This window comes from Oncorhynchus mykiss, chromosome 16 (assembly GCF_057628025.1).
Source record: "Oncorhynchus mykiss isolate SJ-2025 chromosome 16, ASM5762802v1, whole genome shotgun sequence".
NCBI classification, from domain to species: Eukaryota; Metazoa; Chordata; class Actinopteri; order Salmoniformes; family Salmonidae; genus Oncorhynchus; species Oncorhynchus mykiss.
Genome location: NC_143037.1, coordinates 49310307 through 49325753, shown reverse-complemented (window position 1 = coordinate 49325753; position 15447 = coordinate 49310307). Strand labels below are relative to the sequence as shown.

General features: G+C 43.6%; 3 protein-coding genes and 1 long non-coding RNA gene across 8 annotated transcripts in view; all 4 read left to right on the top strand.

The window, feature by feature from the left end:
• Positions 1 to 7451, top strand: part of LOC110491075 (uncharacterized) — a 48091-nt gene extending 40640 nt beyond the window's left edge. For 3 of the 4 annotated variants that reach the window (XM_036945826.2, XM_036945825.2, XM_090203060.1), the window contains 3 exons: positions 130 to 438; positions 686 to 1048; positions 1141 to 2946. In XM_036945826.2, the coding sequence (XP_036801721.2) occupies positions 130 to 438; positions 686 to 1048; positions 1141 to 1619 (1151 nt within the window). In that variant the 3' untranslated portion in view covers positions 1620 to 2946. Of the gene's footprint in view, positions 1 to 129; positions 439 to 685; positions 1049 to 1140; positions 2947 to 3039; positions 3240 to 5508 lie in introns of those variants that run through there. The other variant, XR_016487317.1, reaches the window with a different exon arrangement.
• LOC110492766 (protein FAM110A) lies at positions 5706 to 7451 on the top strand. The gene has a single exon (XM_090203061.1). The coding sequence runs from the start codon at positions 5706 to 5708 to the stop codon at positions 6990 to 6992; it is 1287 nt and encodes a 428-aa protein (XP_090059187.1). The 3' UTR covers positions 6993 to 7451.
• Positions 7452 to 9417: 1966 nt separating this feature from the next.
• Positions 9418 to 12382, top strand: LOC149976915 (uncharacterized). Of its 2 annotated transcripts, none has more exons than XR_016487318.1 (5): positions 9418 to 9621; positions 9742 to 9857; positions 10254 to 10334; positions 10629 to 11793; positions 12027 to 12382. It is a non-coding gene; the product is annotated as an uncharacterized LOC149976915 (long non-coding RNA). The 2 variants fall into 2 exon arrangements; XR_016487319.1 differs by having other exon boundaries at positions 9442 to 9621; positions 9742 to 9826.
• Positions 12383 to 12791: 409 nt separating this feature from the next.
• LOC110492764 (peptidyl-prolyl cis-trans isomerase FKBP1A) lies at positions 12792 to 15393 on the top strand. The gene is made up of 5 exons (XM_021567243.3): positions 12792 to 13196; positions 13299 to 13346; positions 13857 to 13969; positions 14263 to 14438; positions 14634 to 15393. Exons 1-4 carry the CDS (start codon positions 13160 to 13162, stop codon positions 14389 to 14391), a joined length of 327 nt encoding a protein of 108 aa, XP_021422918.1. The 5' UTR covers positions 12792 to 13159; the 3' UTR covers positions 14392 to 14438; positions 14634 to 15393.
• The last annotated feature ends 54 nt before the right edge of the window (positions 15394 to 15447 follow it).

Here is a 15447-nt window from a genome sequence, read left to right as displayed (position 1 = left end):
CAGGCTCTTTTCTCCAAAGTAACTTTGATCACATGCTCAAAACAATAGATTTTTAGAAATTGTCAAAGATTACATAGCCTTTTCTATTTAAACAAGGTGGGTTTTATCTTCATTTCATCTGTCTCACAGGTGTTCACATCTCTACTAATGTTCCGAATGGAGTCTCCCCACCACTCAACGGTCATCCTAACCTCAGACGTTCCTACTCGCCCCTTCCCCATTGTCACTTAGCCAATAACTGGGGACCATCTTGTCCTGTCGACCAATCACTCAGCAGTTTGCACCCTGGAGATTGTGGCAAGCATCCAGGCAGTAGTCTGGAGTTTTTAGGAGAGCCCAATGGCCATGCGGGACACCCCCTCACCAGTTTCAGTAGAGGAACGTCTACTGCAAAGGACCGTGGGAACTGTGTGGAGAGAAGTAGTCAAGTTATGCAAGGTATTATACAAGGCAATAACATGCATCATAAGTTAAATTGGGACTGTTCGGAATGAAAAAGTTAACTGTGGTGCTCTGTTAGATACAATTGGCCACAAGCAAGAGTTGAGTAGTATTCTATAAATCTGTAACCAAGTCTTACTCACCTCCTGTTATTGTGAGTTGTTTGAACATAAATTGTATCCCTTGCTTTTTTAAATGTATAAATGGAGGTATTTCATTTTTTGTTTTCTCTCCCTCTTCCCAGTGTTTCCTCCCCCGAGGAACTTCTCCTTACCTGCATCACTAAACCATCCCAGTCCTGCTGACCCTCTGCCCCTCCCGCCCCCTCAACCCAAGTCTTGTGATTTGATAATCAGGCCAAGTCTGCACCAACCAGAGCCAAGCCCCCCTGACCCTAGCCCCCAATCAAGTCGAAGTGGGACAACCAGGGTCAGTTTCCGAGAGCCAATCAGCTGCAGCTACTCTGTGGATGAGGAGGAGGAAGAAGAAGAAGAGGAGGAGGAGGAGAGAAGAGAGGGGGATGAAGAACAGGCAGAGGAAGAGGATGGAGGTTTTGGGAGCAGGTTACATATGCAGAGGGGCATTCCACCTCAAATGGACCTACTGGGTAAGAGACTGAACTTTTTTTTTCCTTTTCGTTCTCTTTTTCTTTTCATCACAAATGCCAACCGTCTTTCATTTTTTTGCGTCTCCTCACAGATGGTTCATACCAACATCGTAGTTTACGGCGGGGGTGGAACCGTGGCCGTGTGGCTTCCGACTCCACTCTCCACCTAGGCACAGAGACACGTTTCTGTCACTCTCAGCCGGACAGGCCCCTGCTGGATGCTCTAGAAAGGAGACGAGAGAGGGAGAGTGTTTCCCTCTCTTCCCCTGTTATCACAGAGCCCCCATTACTCAACCTCCAGCCAACCCAGTACAACAAACATGAGGACTCCTGCTCCACCTGCTCCTCCTCCTCAGACTCAGAGGAAGATGGTTACTTCCTGGGGCAGCCTATCCCCCTGCCCCCCCAGCTAACCCACAGGCCCCAGTCTGTGGATGGAGAGAGGGAAGGAGAGAGGGATGGAAAGACTGAAGGAGAGAAGGACAGGGGGTTGAGAGACAGCCTGAGCAGGAAGAGAAGGGCAAATGGCCTTGGTGCAAAGGACAAAGACAAGAACTGTGCCATCTCCTAAGTTTGACCCTCACAGTGAAAGTTCTGTTTTTCAACGATCAAGCCAATGTCCAGTTTCACAATGAAGGATAAATATGAATCTGTAACATGTGGGGATACTTTGAATACAACACTCCTATCCAGCAGACTCATTCAACGATTAAACCACTACTATAAGAAGGCAAGAGGAAACAGAGAGAGTGACTGACTGTAAGATGTATTAGAGGGATCAGATATAAAATATAAATGTTATGTTTTGTGTTTGTATATTGTTTAGGGCACTTTTTCCCACAGTAGAGTGAATCTGGCATCCATCTAGGGAGTTCTGTAAGAACATTTCACTGTGTTCCCGCAGCGCATGTTGTAGGATTTGCTCAGAAACGTGAAGAAATTCACTTTACATTTATATTCAAGTGAATTTGTGGAAAGAGCATGCTCATTCCAGTATAAACATGTAAGCATTTATTGTGGGAACTTATTCTTATCTCTATTTTTGTATAGGACCATCTAATTAATGTACATGAAAGATTTGGGGATTCCTTCTCAGATTCTACATTTCTTTGAGGGTCTTCCTGGGCATTTGTCTCTCTCACTCACTCTCTGCTTCCAAACATGCACATTAGAGAGTTCTTCAGAAAATAATGTGCTGGCAGTGTTCAGTCACATTATTTCACCAAGGCCGATATCAACTAAGAATCTGACTTTTCATGTTTTTGTAGCATACCATTTTTTCTACTCTGAGTGTTATATGCAATGTTATACATTTTATGAGAATAATGATTGGAAATGTTTGTTCAACCAAATAGTTGGCTAAATATTCTGTGAGAACCAAAACAGAGTGTTGGTCCCACACAGTGAGATTGAAAAGACTATATGTGCAAACCTGGACTGTGAATGTTGGTGTGTATGTTCATGTGTGTATGTTTTGACAACCTATCATATCAAAATGTATTTGTCACATGCGCTGAATACAACAGGTGTAGACTTCGCCGTGAAATGCTAACGAGCCCTTTCCCAACAATGCAGATTTAAAAGTAAGGAAAATTTGCAAAAAATGAAATATTAACACAATAGAATAAGACTATATACAAGGTTCTCACTTTGACGTAAAGCCTCCCTATGTGAGCATATGATATTCAAAAAAAGAAATGGTGTACATTCATTGATTTTTAGATCAAAAACACATTTACTTCAAGTCTATTATTTTTATACTCTTGGGTGCTGGTTCCTGTTTTCAATGTTTTTTGTTGAAATGTAAACACTTTTTAAACATTATTTTTTCAGAGATTGTGAGGAAACTACAGTTTCTGAAAGTTTTGTACTAGGAGAAATAAATTCATTGAAAACTACAATTTCTCATTTCATATCAGAATATACACTGAGTGGACAAAACATTAGGAACACCTTCGGAAATATTGAGTTGCACCCTCTTTTGCCCTCAGAACAGCCTCAATTCGTTGGGGCACGGACTCTACAAGGCGTCGAAAGCGTTCCACAGGGTTGCTGGCTGACGTTGACTCCAATGCTTCCCACAGTTGTCAAGTTGGCTGGTTGTCCTTTGGGTGGTAGACCATTCTTGAGACACACAGGAAACTGTTGAGTGTGGAAAAACCCAGCAGTGTTGCAGTTGACACTCAAACCGGTGAGCCTGGCATCTACTACCATACCCTGTTCAAAGGCACTTAAATATTTTGTCTTGCCCATTCACTCTCTGAATGGCACACACACACACAATCCATGTCTCAATTGTCTCAAGGCTTAAAAATCCTTCTTTAACCTGTCTCCTCCCCTTCATTAACAGATGACATCGATAAGGGATCATAGCTTTGACCTGGTTAATCTATCATGGAAAAATAATGTTTTGTACACAATGTATGTTTCATTCATTTCAACATTATGTTTCATTTTGACAATTAACTCCAACGGTCCTCTTTTTACAGTCTATGGTCCACACACTGACCTTCTGATCAGAGATGGGTCTGTTATTGTCTAACAGGTTAATTATTACAAACACCAGCATGCTTTGAAGAATAAATCAGTAAAGGAAAATAAACTGTCATGTGACAGAACCCGGTCTACTTCCTTATGTAGGAATGATTGGTCAGAGTAGTCAGGTGGGGGAGGGAGTAGGAGGAGGAGGAGGAGCAGCACATGAGTCGTCTGACAGGTTTGGCTGGTCTGTTGCTCCCTTCCATTCTGGAACACATTCACACGCTACAGTAGAATTCTACAGTTGTTATCCTTTGTGGCGTGATGAGCTGTAGAGAGGCCTAGAGTTCCGTTGGGGACCTGTAAGATTCTACTTCCACTCTAAAGGTGAGTTTTCATTGGATTGTAAAAGCCTGAGAAAGTGTGCGTGTGTCCTAGGAACCAACGCCTTCAAACAAACAGGATCAAAGAACACTAGGACAAGACCCTATATAAGGCCTTGACTGTGTTTGTGTGAGAGGTCCTTTCAGTTTCATGTACATACCTGGCTTGTAAGTTTCTACAAGTCTTTTCTCATTAACCTCCTGGGTCATCCCATGGTGTTAGGTGTTTTTTCTTCCTAAATGGAACAAGCTGAGACTTGAGCCTGGGTTGAACGAGAAGGATCTGTATGTTTATTTTACATACCACTGTACTTTGTGTCCGGTATTACTGTACTTGGAGAACTTGACCTAATAAAATAGAATGTCCTCTGCCCTCATTGACATGCATTGTACTGTGTGTACAGTAGGAGTGTGTGAGAGGAGAAGCAACATTGAGATAAAGAGATAAGGACATGCAGGTGAGAGTGCAGTGAGACAGTTGTTGCTCCTGGTGGAATGAGAAACATGTTGAGAATGTGTCTGTCACACAGACTATTAGAGTGGTGTATTTTAAACTCACTCTTCCTCTTTCATAAAGCAATGAATACGGGTTTGTCATTGATATCTTTGCACTTTATCTACCAACGGTGCATGACACCACACAATAGGAACATCTTTAGAAGTTAATAACAGGCCTACACTCTTAACTTCTTGTTCCCCAGTAGGGTCAGATACATGGAATAATTTCCCTGACCCAACCCCCCCTTGTATCCAGCTCTCAAGTTAATGTTTATGTTGCTGTGGTCACTGATCACTACACAGCAAATTTACTGGTGTAGAAAAAACCTATATAATGTGTGTTCTTCTAAGCAAAACAAATATTCAGATAACGAATTGATGATGACTGACTACAACTCCTAGATGGGTGGGTCAAGTGTTACGGTTTCAGAAATACAAACCAGACAACCCTGGGGTCTGCAGTCTAGAGGAAGCCCAAGCCCAGCACTACCCCCTAGCAACTGGGAGCTTTATTTAAAGATGGAGTGGCATTGTTCCCCTCTAACAGCTGTTGGGGTGTGTGTATGGATATTCTTCCAAGCAATAGTTTGTTGACAGCTGGTGAGCCCCCCCACCCCCACACTTTTCTTCAGTCCTCTCTCAAGCTCAGGCTTTTCACTGGCCTTACAATGAATGAAAATGAAGTGTGGAAGTTTATTGTGTTATGTTCTTGAGATCGATGGATGCCAGGTGTAATTGATAAATGTTTTGGACCCGCAGCCAATGGCCTGCATCCAACCCGTCCCTTTTCTATTCAGATGTATAACATTCTGTGTTGTGATTGGCTGCATCCTGGGGTTTTGTGGGTGCAGTGGGAGGAGCCATTATACTGTTGACTTACAATATCCCTGAATCAACCACACCACTTTATAGTGCTTAGTGTGAGTTGCTGTATCAGTTACATTGGGGCAGTATCTCTGTATCTCTCCCTCTGTCTTTGAGGTAACTGTGAATTTATATTGATTGCTTGCTTGTATGTGTTGTCTCTTTCCTCTGACACGTATATCTGATGGTGTGCACGTTACTGTCTGATGTGTGATGGTGTTTCTCCTTTTTCTACAGAACATCCAGACTTTAAGGCACCAGGGATCAAGTGAGATCCCGTGGGAACTGGACGAAGAAGGAATCATATCGCCAAGAGCAAAATCCTGTCAACTTTCAGGGGACAGTAGGATTCTGGACTGATGGCATCCAAAGAAGTTTGACTTTAGGTGGCCAAAAACTGCAGGAGAAAGACGGGAGTCAAGGACAACCCACCCATGTTACCTCCCACTCCCATCTCCAGCATGCCTGTGGAGACCCCCCAGCCTGTCCTGACACAGCCGGTGAGGGCTACTGGGACGCCCAACCCCAACCGCATCCTCATGCCAAACCGCCTCCTTCTCCAACCAAGAACAGCGGCAGCAGCTGAGCCCAGGCAGAGCGCAGTGGAGAGGCTGGCGGCAGACAAGGCTAAATATGTCAAGAGTCAGGTGGCCCCCTCCAAGCAGCAGCCAATAAAAGTGCCTCCGCCTGTCATGCGCAAACCTCTGATGTCCCCGGCTACCGGACTACGGCCAACACGTAAGACCCAACCTTCTCGCTCTAACTACACCCAGCAAGGGAGTGCCCCATTGGACCTGGAGCACCTGAGTAACCTGATCAACGGGATGGGTGAGGCTGAATCTCCCCCTACCTCCCCCACCATGGACCCAGTGGAGAGTAGTCAGGCCCCTGACTGCCCCACCACCACTACCATCTCTCCCTGTCCCTCTCCGTTCTCTGCTGGGGCTGCTGAGGGGATCCCGACCCCCTGCCCTGAATGGTCCACCCCAGTCAAATTAAGGATAAATGCCTCTGGCCCAAGTCCTTCTGGATGTTCTGCTGCAGTGACCATACGTAGAGTGGACGTAATACCCCAACACCACCATACCATGCCAGTGAGGAAGCCCTTCAGAGCACGGCAGCAGATGCATCTCCCATTGCAGCCCATGGCTCTGCATCCACACACCCAGATCCACAACGCTATGTCACCTCTTCGTCTCTTCCACCCCCGAACTACCTATGCACCAGGCCCTGCATCTCTTAAACCAGTCCCAGCCCCTCCACCACAAGACCACACCCCAACCCCCAACTCCCCGTCTACCCCCGTTCAGTTCCCAGCCAACTACCCTATACTTCCGCCCTCCCCGTCGGTCACTCGCCCGTCCTCCGGTAGCTCCAGGAAACGGCCCTCTCTGACCCGCTCCAAATCAGACATGAGTGACCGTTACTCCCGGGCCAGTACTGACCTGGAGCGCTTCTTCAACCTGTGTGGTTTGGACCCTTCGGAGATGCAGGTGCTGAAGGGGCCGGGCTCGGACATTGTGTCCCTTGCACAGTTCCGCAGTGCCAGTGCTCCTGGGTCAGAGTGTGCAGGCCATGAGGGTGAAGAGGAAGAAGAGAACGGTGGGCCTGCAGAGCTGGCTCCTTATGGTGTCTCGGTCATTGAGAGGAACGCCAGAGTGATCAAGTGGCTTTATGGTATCCGCCAATCCAAGGATACTGCCAGGAGCACCAACATGTAGGGCCATGGGACTGATGTAAATAGGCAGGGGAGAAAAATATGGAGGTACACTTTAAACATAATTCCTGTACAGAGAAAAAACACTGGAGAAGTGTGACTGCCGTATAAACCAACCAATGAAAATGAAAGGAAGGGACTGATGTGTACTAATAGTGAAAGAAATGTCTGTTAAAGCAGTATGATAGTGTTGGACATCATTTGTGCAAGATATTTGGTACTTTGTACTACCACCCGTTTCACCTTTATTGGCAAAAAAAGAGAGCCGGTCAGATTACAAGTAAGTTATCAGAATTGTGTTCTGTTTTTTTTAAATGAGAAATACATCAACATATTTGTTTTTGTCTCATACTGGGACTTTACAAGTCTTTATTTTTGGTTGTGCTGCTGTTTGCTTTGTTACTGTACGTTCAGATGATCTGTTTCTAAATAAATACCATTTAACAATGTTAAAGTAAGCTGATCTGAGGTGTGTGAGTTCATCCTTCATGTTCTCTGTTTTCGAGGGGTGCAGCTGGAGCGGGAAAAGATATGTGGGACTGACTGGGTGAAATTACAGGAGAGCTGGGACTGACTGGGTGAAATTACAGGAGAGTTGGGACTGACTGGGTGAAATTACAGGAGAGTTGGGACTGACTGGGTGAAATTACAGGAGAGTTGGGACTGACTGGGTGAAATTACAGGAGAGTTGGGACTGACTGGGTGAAATTACAGGAGAGTTGGGACTGACTGGGGGAAATTATAGGAGAGTTGGGACTGACTGGGGGAAATTACAGGAGAGTTGGGACTGACTGGGTGAAATTACAGGAGAGTTGGGACTGACTGGGGGAAATTATAGGAGAGTTGGGACTGACTGGGGGAAATTACAGGAGAGTTGGGACTGACTGGGTGAAATTACAGGAGAGTTGGGACTGACTGGGTGAAATTACAGGAGAGTTGGGACTGGCTGGGGGAAATTACAGGAGAGTTGGGACTGACTGGGTGAAATTACAGGAGAGTTGGGACTGACTGGGTGAAATTACAGGAGAGTTGGGACTGACTGGGTGAAATTACAGGAAAGTTTCACCAGGTCATGGGAGTCCAATTCAATATGAAGTTTCTGTTGAACATTTGGCTTAGTGTGTTTTTACTCGATTTGAACTTGAGCAACTCCTGATTAAATGACAACGTGAAACAATTATTTGATTTTTCAGAAGCATTTATTTGGTTCTCCATCCTCTTGCAATGGACTACCATTTCCCCAAACACCTTTTTGTTCCTGCTGGATTTTCTACAGGTCAGTAATGTTACTCATTGCCTGCATGTCAGTCAGTCAGTCAGTTAACTCCACTGTCTTGTGTCTGTCTGTAATCTCTCTGGCCTGGAGTCCTTTCTGTCCCTGGCTCTTTTGCAGATTGAGGCCTTCTATGTTTCTCTGATCCTTCAAGAGGAACTGGCCCATCCCTACCTTCAGGCTAGTGAGCCTCAGCGGTTTGACACCCATTGACAAACTCCTGCCATGGTTCGTGGATCTCAGTAATGCTGTCCATTTTTATATTGACTTTTGGCAGTGCTATCCATTCTAGCTGTCCTTCTCAGAGCATCCCTTTCTGTATCTTTGTGTTTTTCAGGGTGGTTGTGCCTATGTCCTGCTGTAGTTCATGTCTCAAGCCTTCAGTGTTCCCTGGTACCTCACATCAAGCTACCTGTTTGAGACCCTCATGACATCCAGCCTGTTATCTACTCTTCCTTCACACACAGTATGACCCGCCAACTCTATCTCCCAGTCTTTATCCTCTACATCCTCAACCACTGTTTGCCCTGCTCCATGTCTGTATCACCATGACTACTGTATGTATCCCAAACAAATCACTTGGCTGTAGCCTGATCTCTGCAGGGTTATTGCCGCTGCTTCTTGAGAATTACCTGACTGTATGAAACAAGGAGTACCATTTACTTTCCTTAGGGCATCGGTATGGTTACTGCCTTCCATACTCTTCCTGTGTCTGTGTAACCATGGTTACGAGGTGCAATTCTTGAACGACTCTAGTTACAGTATCACAAACCCCTTTTTTTCACCATGGTTTCTGTCTCTTTCCTGACAGTGTATTAATGTGCCTTCCCTTTCACTGAGCATGAGACACTCTGCCACAGCCTACAGTAAGAGCTTGATATCCACTGTCTCGTTTTTCATATTGTATTGACGAATTGCACGCAGTAACAATTGATAAAATCATACATTTCAGTTTTTCAGTCTCTCTCTGATAGGAATGAGTGTGGAGCTGGTGGCCTCTGTGATTCAGGGTCAGGTTGTGGCTGTATTCTACACAGAGAAGGCTGGGGCATGTCAGCAGTTGGACCAGAGCCAGGCGCTGCCTCACAACACCCCTTCACCACAAACCGTTACTACAGACCATGGTACTACTTCCCCTCTGAGGCACACTGCAAGTAAATGTTTCCCAGTCTCAAACCCTAGCCTAACCCAGCACTGAAGTACATACCGCTCTCCTACTATGTTGGTTTAGCAGCGTTTCTTTGTCTGTGGAAGTGAACTTACCTATAATGCCAGGGATATCATATTACACTAATTAACTGTCCTTAGAACAACAAAGGCCATTCGTGTGTGTGCATGTGGGAGCATGCATTTCAAGGACGTGAGTTTGTCTTGTTTGTTTACCCATAGGCCTGTGCGTTTTATGCATACATGTGAAGGACTTGTGTTTGTGTAGCCTTGTTTATCTGTGAGGTTTTGTGTATTTTTCCCCTGTTGTAAGGTTTTCCTGACCTCAGTGCTAGTCAATGGTGGGCTGTTCTTCCTCTGCTGCCTTGTCCTCTTCCTGGGGGTGAAAGAGCTGCGGAGTGAGTCAACGGTCAGAACAATGGAGTTAGGGTTAGTGTGGTCAGTTTAAAACTGCTAGAGCAAAGCACATGGGAGGTCAAGGTTCAGTAGAATGTGTTAAAGAGTCTAGAGCTGGGAGGTGACTAAATAATGGATAGACTTGAAACTAAAGTAACTTATGTCATGGTAGTGTAAGTATTTTCTTCAGTTTTCTACAATACCAAACACCCCTCTGATTTTTGTCTCCAGCTCCCCTCTAGTGTGGATAGTGTGTGTCCTATCTCTCCACTCTAAAGATGCTAGTGTGCCATGTTCCTTGCCAACGACTGGGCCTTGGCTTTCTCTTTGCTGCACTTGCCTTCTAGATAAATCCTTGCCTGGACTGCATCCAAATAGATCAACAAAAAATGACAATCTTGAGTCAACTAATGCACATTTGTCCCTTAGATGTCTTTGGGGAACTTTGCACTGTTCTGTACCCATGCAGCTGGGCTTGGGTCCCAGTTCCAGCACCTTCTGTCTCTGCTGGTAAGACATTGCTTGTTGCTACACACAGTTCTGTCAACGTCACACATAGTTGTATCACACACCCCACACCCTCTTGGCCACAAAAGGACAGTCTGATTGGCTCAACACACAGATGACAGAACACAATTCTTATCCAATCTGGCATATCATACTCTTTATGATTTTATATATTTGTGTAGCTGGTATTTGTCTCTGGAAGCTAACCACTTATTCCTTATTAAGGGGCAAAAACTATAGCCACGAGACATTCTCTTGTTAGTGTTTAATATCTGGGATGGTTGTTTGTCCTAACAGATTGCAGCAACTACAGCTGTTTCACTGTTACAGCCATCTCTGGTACGGGCTTGGAAATAGATTACAATCTCCATTGGTTTGTGAGCACAACATTGTTTCTCCCTTTATGACAAGTTTATGCCTACAGTAATAATAGTTTTTTTTCTTCGTATTTACTGCCAGTCTTCGTGGCCATGTGTGATGCTAGGATTCAGCTTGGCAACCGTGTTCCTGCTGCCTTGGCGAGACTGCAGTTAGAAGGCCACGACTCTGGCTCAGGGTTGTCTCTGCTCTCTACTGTACTCTGCTCCAGTTCTGTCTCTGCCTCTGTCACTCTGAATGACACTCAACACACACAAAATGCTGACTTGATGATTCATTCATAAACCCCCATGACAGCCTGTCAAGTGTTGAATATTCTAATGTGCTGATTTGACACTTGGCCAGTTTACACTTCAATCGATTCACCACAGTGCTTGTTGCATAATCTGCGTTTGGTCTGATTTGCGAACCAGTCTCTTATTATTCATGTAGGTCCATGCTCCCGGACGTGGTAGTTGACGCTGTGAAAAACAACCTGCTGCAAGGACCTGAAGCAACTTTTTTTCTACTGCTACGCCTTCTGCAATAAGCTAGGGGAGGCCTGTCTGTTAGAATCTCAAACATGACTAACATTGAGTCATACATCCACCTACTCCTCCTCTCCCTTTCTCTCCTCCTTATTATGTCAAATCTGATTTCATGTTTCTATCACCATATCTCAATTTATGTTGTGTTCATGCATGCGTGTATCATTTGTTTGTATGCTTGTTTGTACTGCAGCTTTGTGGGGTACACTATAAAAAAGGGTTCCAAAAAGGTTCTTCAACTGTCCCCATAGGAAAAAACATTTTGGTTCGAGGTACAACCCTTTTTGGTTTCCAGTAGAACCCTTTTGGGGAAAGGGTTCTTCATGGAACCAGAAAGGGTTCTTCAAAGGGTTCTCTTAGGGGGACAGCCGAAGAACCATTTTAGGTTAAAGAGTGTACTGTGCAGTTGCCTGTAGACAAAGTGAGGACATGATGACTGCTCTGATTGTACTGTTTGCCCCTGTGCCCATCACCCTGCTGCTGGTAGGGCTGGTCTTCCACCTGTACCCCATCAATGAGGAACGACGCCTCCAGCTCCTGAGAGAGCAAGGCAGAGAGTGAGTCATGAACACTCTTGGCTCTCCTAAGAGGCTGCTTTAGCGCTCTTACTCTGACAATAGCTTTCTCTCTAAATCCAACATACTGCCTCACACCTTCACTTACACATACCTGCATTTATGCTTCTTCTCAAACATCCTGCTGCACACTTCCTCTTGATGTTTTGTATTTGCATAACATTAAATATGTGTAGCCCTAGGCCACTAACTGTTCTTGTTTTCCCTCTATTCAGGGTTGAAGCCATACATTCAACTGATAGAGGAGATAGGCTCAACACGCAGTCTTCAGTCAAGACGCCAACCACCTTTTTATTTATTTGAATTTTATTTAGCCTTTACTTATCTAGGCAAGTCAGTTAAGAACAAATTCTTATTTACAATGCCGGCAAAACCTGAACGACGCTGGGCCAATTGTGGGACACCCAATCACGGCCGGATGTGATAGACTGGATTCGAACCAGGGGCTGTAAAATAGATTTGGATTTTGGTTACTACATGATTACATATGTTTTACTTCATAGTTTTGATGTCTTCACTGTTATTCTACAATGTAGCAAATAGTACAAATAAAGAGAAATCCTTGAATGCCCTCCATACTTCCATTTGTTTGTATGGGTTACCTTCAGATATCCCATGACACTTGTGCGCTTGAGAGTATCCCCTTTCCATAGTGTGGTCATAATACTGTAGTTATCAGTTCAAAACTGATATCTCTAGTTTAAATTGACTGATTTTGATGGGGATTTTTTAAATAATGTTACTTAGATTGACGAACTGGTTAATGTGAAAACATTATTACAGTCCTGACAACTCGCGTAGCTATTCCTGATATATATACTTACTAGAAACAATTTGAACACAAAGCTCACAAATAATTTATACATACACACTTTTAAAATGTGCTAATTGTTGGCAGCCATTTTTTTTTAACAACCAGGAAGATGAAGTTGTCAAGGTCACACCTCACACATGATAGAATTGAAAAGCCCAGGCTGTCCACTCAGGAGAACAGCACTTAATACAGTAGCTTGTATGAGATACGGACCAAAAACTGATGCCCACTAGCGAAGGACAAAAAGGAATTGTCTCAGGAGGATATGAACGATTAGGCATTAATTCTCATCATAACTGGCATTGGCCCATTAATTGTGGTTGCCATCTTCAATGCGTTGGGGCACATTCATTACATTGATTCTGTTGCAAAACGTTTCTTAACAGAACAAAAGGGGGCGGGATCTACCTTAATATATCCAATAGAAACTCCCGTTTTAAGTTGCAAAACCGAACGTTTTGAAACTGTTTGGACTAATGATTACACCCTTGGACTTCCAGTTCCGCTTACAGTTTTGTGCGTTGGAGAGCGAAAATGGGAGTAGAAATCGAAACCATAACCCCGGGTGATGGTATGGAACAAACAGCAAATATGATTAAATTGGTTAAGTGGATATAGCTAAATTCGTTTACATAAGGCCTGGCTAATTCTCACCCTTTCTTCAATCTTTTAGGCCAGACATTTCCCAAAAAAGGGCAGACATGCGTTGTGCATTATGTCGGTAAGTCAGCGAGCTAGCTAGCTGGTTAGCTTAGCTAGCTATTGTCAGTTTTCTACTTGCGTCGGCAACATAAGTGTTGTGGTATTTGTTGGACAATCTAATATGCAAAGCTGATATAGTCTGATAAACTACGTAACAATTGCCACACCATTTTCTTATCTAATTAAAAGTAAGTCATTTTTCTACGACGAGTAGCTAGTTAGTTAGCTATAATGGCTACCTACACACCCTAACTAAACTAGCTAGCTAACACTAGCTTATAGCTTGACAGTTTTCTGCTGAAAACCAGTGATAATTAATCATTAAGACTGGTGTTAACCAACTTTCCATTGTGCAATAGCTTTATCAGTTTACTGTGGATATTTATTTATCCAGGGGATTTTGATATGGGTGCTATCAAACGGTAACTAGCTACAGTATTTGTGAGGGGACAAAAATGCAAGTAACGTTCGCTACACCGATCTATGACTTTATTTCAATACTCTATACTCAATACTCTATTGCACGCAGGCTCACTGACTGATGGAACCAAGTTCGACTCATCCCGGGACAGAGGCAAGCCTTTCAAGTTCAAGATTGGCAAGCAGGAGGTGATCCGTGGCTGGGAGGAGGGGGTTGGCCAGGTAAGGTTCTCCTGGGTGTGTGGCCCAGTTGGTAGAGCATGGCGTTTGTAATGCAGGGTTCAATTACCACGGGGGACCAGTACGAAAAATGTATGCCCTCACTACTGTAAGTCGTGAACCACTCTGGATAAGAGTGTCTGCTAAATGACTAAAATGTAAATGGAATGATTAAACCATTTGTTTCATTCGTTTGGAAAATAAAAACAAATGGGGTTAGGAGTGATTTGTAAGGACACAATGGGAGGGTTATGTTATTGAATGACATCTTCAAAATAGGATATATTTTGTTTCAGATGAGCGTGGGCCAGAGGGCGACCCTGACCTGCACGCCGGACTTCGCCTATGGCAGCAAAGGGCACCCAGGCATCATCCCACCCAACTCTACACTGATCTTTGATGTGGAGCTGATGGGCCTGGAGTGAAGCCTGTGTGCACTTGTTACGTGTTTAATTCCACTCAGATTTTCAGGGTGAGAGAATTCTACAAAAAATCGTCTACAATAATTGCGCTCCACTGTTGGTGTTTAACTACAGAGTAGATTACAGTGGTAAGAGCTTAAGAGCTCATTAGAATGTGTGTAACAAGCTTTGGTGCTCATCTCCCATAATCCCCTCTGTCGCATCTCTCCTGTTAACCACAGAACTATCCCTGTCCCCCTCTGCAGATTGACTCCTATCTCGGGAACATGGAGGAAAAGGCTAAAGGAAGATTCATGCACTTGACTCCTGTAAAAGACTGTCTAATAGCTTCAGCACTTCACTCTCCTTTCCATTTAGATTCAAATGTGTTTTTGTCGCTTGCTTAATACCTTATCCTTGATCTAGCTTGTCGTAGGACACCCTAACAAGTCATAGGCCATACCTTTCAGATATCATGTCATTTTATTCTGTAATGTATGTTTATGGTATTGTTTTTTTTTTTTCTGTTTTTTTTTTACTTCAAATTTGTAAGTCATGCCTGCCATCAGGGGTAAGTACTGGCAAAATTTGGGATAAAGTATCATTACACACATATTAAATTTGATCTATTTCTTGTGGCTCTGTGAGTGGCCTTGCTTTAGAAACTTTTTTGAAAATGTGAACAAAAGTGATTTAAAAATATTTTAAAAAGACTACCTAAATGGATCAGGTAATGTCATTTGGATTACAGAAGTTGACTTAAATTAATATTAGTGATGTTTTGATATAGATTTTTTTCAGTTGCATCAACTTTCTGTATGAAACACTGAATAGCATGGCACACTCTGTTGGCAAGAATATATATATATATATATATATATATATATAAATAAAAATGCGTAATTAAAGGTCATTATTATAGTACAGAACTCGCAGAGTATGCTGACAAGTATAGTTTCCTCTCAAGCAACAAAATGGGTCAATTTCCTATGGTGTGTTTGAATAAAAAATATCCTTTAACACCCAGTAGGCATGATATTGTGTTTTTTAAAATAGGATATATAGGAAAGAAAAAATGTC

Excerpts from the sequence above, each read along its gene's own strand:
- LOC110492764 (XM_021567243.3), top strand. The coding sequence starts at position 13,160 with ATGGGAGTAGAAATCGAAACCATAACCCCGGGTGATG. Across the intron at positions 13,197-13,298 it reads AACCATAACCCCGGGTGATG|GCCAGACATTTCCCAAAAAA; the intron begins GTATGGAACAAA and ends TCAATCTTTTAG. Across the intron at positions 13,347-13,856 it reads ATGCGTTGTGCATTATGTCG|GCTCACTGACTGATGGAACC; the intron begins GTAAGTCAGCGA and ends TATTGCACGCAG.
- LOC110492766 (XM_090203061.1), top strand. The coding sequence starts at position 5,706 with ATGTTACCTCCCACTCCCATCTCCAGCATGCCTGTGGAGACCCCCCAG.